This window comes from Nannospalax galili, unplaced genomic scaffold, assembly GCF_000622305.1.
Source record: "Nannospalax galili isolate Female #2095 unplaced genomic scaffold, S.galili_v1.0 scaffold46, whole genome shotgun sequence".
In the NCBI taxonomy this organism is placed as follows: Eukaryota; Metazoa; Chordata; class Mammalia; order Rodentia; family Spalacidae; genus Nannospalax; species Nannospalax galili.
The window spans coordinates 2,468,153-2,474,157 of record NW_008355790.1 but is presented as its reverse complement, the minus strand read 5'-3'; the positions used below and the strand labels follow the sequence as shown (position 1 = coordinate 2,474,157).

At 46.4% G+C, this 6,005-nt stretch overlaps 1 protein-coding gene across 1 annotated transcript; it reads right to left on the bottom strand.

Annotated features, from left to right (window-relative positions):
- Slc25a4 (solute carrier family 25 member 4) lies at nt 1-4,090 on the bottom strand. The gene is made up of 4 exons (XM_008853583.3): nt 3,843-4,090; nt 2,102-2,588; nt 1,299-1,439; nt 1-475 (listed from the first exon to the last, which is right to left on the bottom strand). Exons 1-4 carry the CDS (start codon nt 3,951-3,953, stop codon nt 318-320), a joined length of 897 nt encoding a protein of 298 aa, XP_008851805.1. The 5' UTR covers nt 3,954-4,090; the 3' UTR covers nt 1-317.
- Nucleotides 4,091-6,005: the final 1,915 nt, after the last annotated feature.

Sequence of the window (6,005 nt, the reverse complement as noted above, 5' to 3'; positions counted from 1 at the left end):
TAGAGAGCGTGCACTAAGTAATCTTTATTGATGATTCACATTCAGTTATTCTCTTCATTATCAGTTAATTGTACAAGTATGATAAGTTATTTTCCATTTGCTGTGGGAATTTAAATGTAAAATAAATACAAAATACATTTGTGGTTTAAATGAATACTCAATGAAGCATTTTTTTTTTTTTTCTGAGGTATTCCTTATGGTCTGGTTTTATCCAAGATCTGTCGTTTTAGTTCCCTAGGAATAGTCTGTTACACAATGGATCTGTGAACTTGTGAGCCAAGTCCACTGTGAACTAGTGAACTTGAGTTTTAATTACATTAGACATATTTTTTGATCTCATCATACAATACCAATACAAAAGCACCACCCATGCCTCTCAATACATTGGACCAGGCACCTTTGAAGAAAGCTTTGGCTCCTTCATCTTTTGCAATCTTCCTCCAGCAATCAAGTGTCCCCGTATACATAATGTCAGCTGTGGAGACAAATGTGGGTAAGGGATCCATAACTCTGGAAGAAAGAGACTTTTCTTCTGAAGAACCATACAATGGGTCACTTGGTCATCAAGCCCCAGACTATGCCACACTGGACCAGACATCTTTCTTGCATAACTGTTGGGCAGGTCTCCTGTTGTCCAACTCAAGATCAGTTAAGAACTGGGCCAATCAACCAGTTAACACAAGTCAAACTAAAATGGGTAGATGTGCAAAGGAGGTATTACCAATGCATGGATGCCTTTTTATGGATAAGCAAACGAGCCATGCTCTCAGATTACACTGCCCAAGATTATAAAAGAAACATTAAAAATATGACAATTAGGTTATATGAAACTGCCTAACATTTGGTTGTTTTTTACTTAAGAATAGAAATTTCATGTTTTTACCTGTAGAAGCTAAAACTATCAAAGCAGACTGTTTCACACCACTTCTCACAAGCTAAAACACTGTTTATTCCATTAACACTTGTAATAACTGCATAAAAGGAAATAAATTTTTTTGATTGAACAGCTAATTCTTTGAACTTTACTTCTGCACCCAGACTCCAAAGAAAGAGGGCCTAAGGTCTCTACAATGCTAGATACTTAGGTTTACCTCTAAATACTTCATCTTTTGATGGTCTTACAATCTTTTTAATAAAAATTCCCTAAAGGAAAAGTTGGGGTGTGGTGGAATTACAGTCTTTGTTCCCTAAGTCATTATCAAGTAATCTTGCCAGTCAGCATAGAATGAGGCCTCTCATCACTGAACAGGGTTCTCCACAGGCAAAACAAGATTCACATGAGTAGAGTTCATGCTTACCCCCTTTCCGGCCAGACTGCATCATCATCCTACGACGAACAGTGTCAAAGGGGTAGGACACCAGCCCTGCGACCGCCGTCACGCTCTGTGCAATCATCCAGCTCACAATAATGTGCACATTCTTGGGGTCTGGCAACATCCCTGTGAGCAGAGCCAAGAAGCAAATGACTATCTGGTTGTTCTTCTCAGCAGCTCAATCAAAAGCAGGTGAAGGGGAAGACAAGGCTACAACTCTCCAACTCCACGCCCTGCCCATCCACAAGAACCTACTCCTCCCACGGAAGCCCCTCATGCATTCAGGGAGCCAACCAGGTTGCTGCAGCTCTAGATCGAGGGAAGCTAAAGTTCTACACGTTGACATGGAGGTGGCTTCTAGTTAAACTGGCTGGCGCAGCTGTGTCAAGACAGAACGAGGCTCTGTCTCCTCTCTGAATAGCTCAAGGCCAAAGTGCTTTTCAGTAAAAGATACCAAAAATCCTTTGGCCATTAAATTGTCTACACTCACACCACATCACCTCCTCAGAACTCAGTTCAGCTCAGAAATGAGAAAGGAACAAGATTAACCTTTTTTTTTTTTTTTTTTTTTTTTTTTTTTGAGACAGGGTCTCCCTGTAGCCCCAGCTGCCCTGGACCTCACTATGTAGACCGGGCTGGCCTTGAACTCAGAGATACGCCTGCCTCTGCCTCCAAGTGCTGGGATTAAAGGCATGCGCCACCACACCCTGCTAACCTAAGTGTTTAGGGAGCTCTAAGTCTGTAAAATCCTCTCTGCATGCACCCTCTTCCCCTCAAAGCCCTCTCACCCTTGGCAGTATCATAGACTCCGAAGTAGGCAGCTCTGTAGATGATAATGCCCTGGACAGAGACGCTGAAACCCTGGTAGAGACCCTTCAGGCCATCAGACTTGAAGATCTTGGTGAGACAGTCGCCCAGCCCACTGAACTCACGCTGGGCAGAACCCTTGCCCACATCGGCAGCCAACCTGGTTCTAGCAAAGTCCAGCGGGTAGACAAAGCAGAGGGAGGTGGCCCCAGCTGCCCCACCGGAAGCCAGGTTCCCAGCAAAGTAGCGCCAGAACTGCTTGTGCCGGTCCACGCCCCCCAGGAAGATCTGCTTGTACTTGTCCTTGAAGGCGAAGTTGAGAGCTTGGGTGGGGAAATACCGGATCACATTGGCCAGGTTACCCCTCCAGAAAGAGAGAAAGCCCTGCTCCTTGGGGATTCGAACGACACAATCAATGATCCCTTTGTACTGTTTTTCTGCACTGATCTGTTTGCTGGCATGCTGGACCTGGGGGGGTGAAGGAGAGGAGAAGGGGTGGGTGATAGGGGACAGGCAAAGAGGACAGAAGATGGAAAAAAGGTTTGTACTTCCCTTAATTTCCTGGTTTTTGTTTTGTTTTGTTTGGTCTTCCTATGTAGCCCAGGCTGGCCTGGAACTCAGTAATCCCTCCCAATGGCTGAGCTGAGATTACTAGTATACACCACCATGCCCAAGATCCACCCCCCTTTTTTTCCCAGCTCCCTTTCTCTTCAAAAGGGAAAAGAGAACCTCAATTTCTTTTTGAAAAAAAAGGAAAAGGAAATCAAACAAATATCAAGGAAATGTCAATAATTGTTAGGTACCTGAATAAACTAAAAAAAAAAAATTCCAATTTTGCTTCATCAGGGCATTTGAGGGGAAAGCATTGCCCCCCCCCCCGCAAAAGATGATTTAATTGTATGAAGATAATCATTTATTCATTGCATTTTCCCTGTGGGTTTATTGGGAAATAAAGATACAGATCCCTGCCTCAAAGGGCTCCTGGCTTAACATGGTGAGTCGATGTTGGGGTTTTTTGTGGCTGATAATTTTGACCCCTATAGGGCTCTTCTCCGTTGAACAGCTTTTGCCTTTCAGGATGGACGATGATTATAAGCCTTCGATGACCACATAGAGGGAAAAGGATATGGGGACAGGAAAAGATGATCTGAGTTTACCCTAAAAATTGCTTCTTAATCTCGGCTTCAGTTTCTTCATCTATAAAATAAAGGGCAAGAATTCTCATCCTGCAGTGGTAATAGGAAGGCAAAGGAAATCCTATGGCCGGCTGGTTACAGGGCTATAGCGCAGAGCAGAAGACGGTAAGTTCCTGGGTCAATGTTTAATCGGACACTGCTATAGTAAAGGTGAATGCAGATAAGAAGGTGCAAAGGATGTGAAAAATCAAAAGGTAAAGCCGGCTTGAGAGGCCTTGGGCGGAATGCCTCTGCTGTTCCAGGCGCAGGATCTGGCTCGCCACAGACAGATTCGGGTGGGTTTCCATATATAGACACCCGAACGCTGGGCGCCACCCGACACCAGGAATCTGCTACTGACGCTGGACCTGTTGTCTACGCAGAGGGCACCTTCCCCTTCGCCTAAGCCAGGCGCCCGGGCCTGTGGCCTAGCACAGATTTTTCGCAGCCAACGCTGCAGCGGCTCGGGAGGCATGCCCACACCCTGCCCTGCCCGCATCCCTGCGCCCTGCCCTGCCCGCACCCCCGCGTCGCCAGCCATCCTTACCTGCAGCAGCAGTTTGACCCTCTCTATAGGGGCGACCGCAGTCTTGGAGACGGCAGCGGCGATGCCACCTGCCAGGAAGTCCTTGACGAAGCTCAAAGCCTGATCCCCCATGATGACAGCCCGGAGCTCACAGCCTGCTAGGAGCCGTGCTCTCGCTCTCTCCTACGCGGACACCAGGCACCGCCACCCCGTCTCCGTCCCTGCGCAACGCGAAGGGGCCGCCCGGCTGGCCCGCAGCTCTCCTTATATCCCCCGCGCGGCCTCTCGCGAGAAGAGGAGGGTCCTCCCGGCAGGCGCGCAGAGCGTATTGGCTGGGCAGGTGCCGGGCCACCTCCTCTCCATCCTCCTCCATTGCAGAGGGCATTGGGGGCGAAGGAGCTTCCGGGAGCTAGGGGTGGGTTGGGGGCTGTGCCTGCAGCTTGGGACATTTAAAGGGCAAATTCATGTTATCTGTCCCGGTGAGCACAGGGAACACCGTGTCTTTGCAGCATGTGGGCCGTTGTATTTATAGCTCAAGAGGGTTTAGCACTGGGCCGACCTGGGGACAGACTGTGGACTCTAATGGATGCACTCCTGGCCAAGAGATTTCTGGCTCTTTTCTTCTTTGTAATAGTGCCCCTTACCACTCGCTGTCTGGATTTTGAGCTCACTCTGGGTTCCTGTCAAATTAGCATCCTCCCAAATACGTATTAACATCATCTGATGCTGTGATTGCCTCACAGAGTCCGGCAAGCGCCTGGCTCCCGCTTCTCTTCATTCAGTCGTCGAATCATTCAATCTGTTAGGAAATGTTCATGCACTGGCACTAGGTGCCACCTGGAAAGGCGGAATGCAGGGCCACTAGGTGGATACTTGTTTTAGCTGCGAACGTTCATGTGTGGCTTTTCTGGTAGCTCAGCCTGCCACACTGACCCCGAGCGCGAGAATCAATCAATCTCTCAATTCAACTCCCAGCTCCTAGAATTCTTTTGTAGATCTCAAAAGGCCTTAAATAAGTACCACTCTGCTCTTGATGGACTCTCAGCACATATCCTGGGCAAAATGCTCCAGGCTTCTTGAGGGTCAGAATTGCCAGCTTTCCTGAGGAGGTCGAATCCTTGGCTCTATTTGTCTCTTTATAAAACAGGCAGCTTCTGGAGTTTGGGAGGTGCTTTCTAATCCCAGGAAATTGACTGCAGTTAATTTTTTAATACAAGAGTGTGAGATTTGGTTTTCATCACCTCTTTTTAAGGCAATTCAGATAGCCATGCAGATTTTTCATAGTGCTGTTTCTTTCCATAGAATGAGTTCAGTTTTTAACACTAAGCTCCTTACTCTGTTCTTTCCTCAGTTTGCTGATCTTTGCACATCTGACAAAGCTTATTCATGTTGTTATGCTTGCTGTTCGAAGCAGACTTCATCTTAGGTGTTGACTGAGCTGCAACCGTATGTCACTTTGAACTGACAGACTTTAGTAGAGCAGAGGTCACTAGTTGGGTGGCAGGAGCACTTTGGGGATGTATATATATATATGAGATTGGGGGCAGGTTAGAGTTCAGACGGAAATCAAGGTAAGCAGTGTGAAGGCTAGGGTCCGTTACAAAATTGCTAAATGTCAAAGCAGCTGGAAATAAGCAAAAAGCTCTTATGCATTCATTCAACAGACACAGCTGAGCGTTTACTGTGTACCAGGAATTAGGTGTAGTCCTGTGGAGTCAACCTAAGTAAAACACGGGTCATCTCCAGGGACCTTGCAGTTCAGTATGTGTGTCACAATTTCATATGGAGATTTCCATGGCCGATGTAACCCACATATGGATCATTTTCAGTCATGATTGTGGACTATAGTCTATCCTATTAATATTGAACAGCAGCGGAAGCCATTGTCCTTCTAGTTGTACATTTAGAGCTGTTGCTCTTTTTAATTGTGAAAAGTCATGCTACTACATAAACACTTGCAAAACCTTCATTTTCTTCTTTAAGCATTTTCCTTCTCATATATTACCAAATTGCAATGGACAGATTGGCTGTTTTAAAGGTTTGGCAACTCCTGCTATGTATTCAAAAATTATTCTTGAGCCATTGAGTTGGTTCAACTGGGTAAAGTTACTTCCTGTCAAATCTGATGACCTGAGTTTAATTTCTGGGTCCCACAAAGTGGAAGGAGAGGAATGCCTGCCAAAA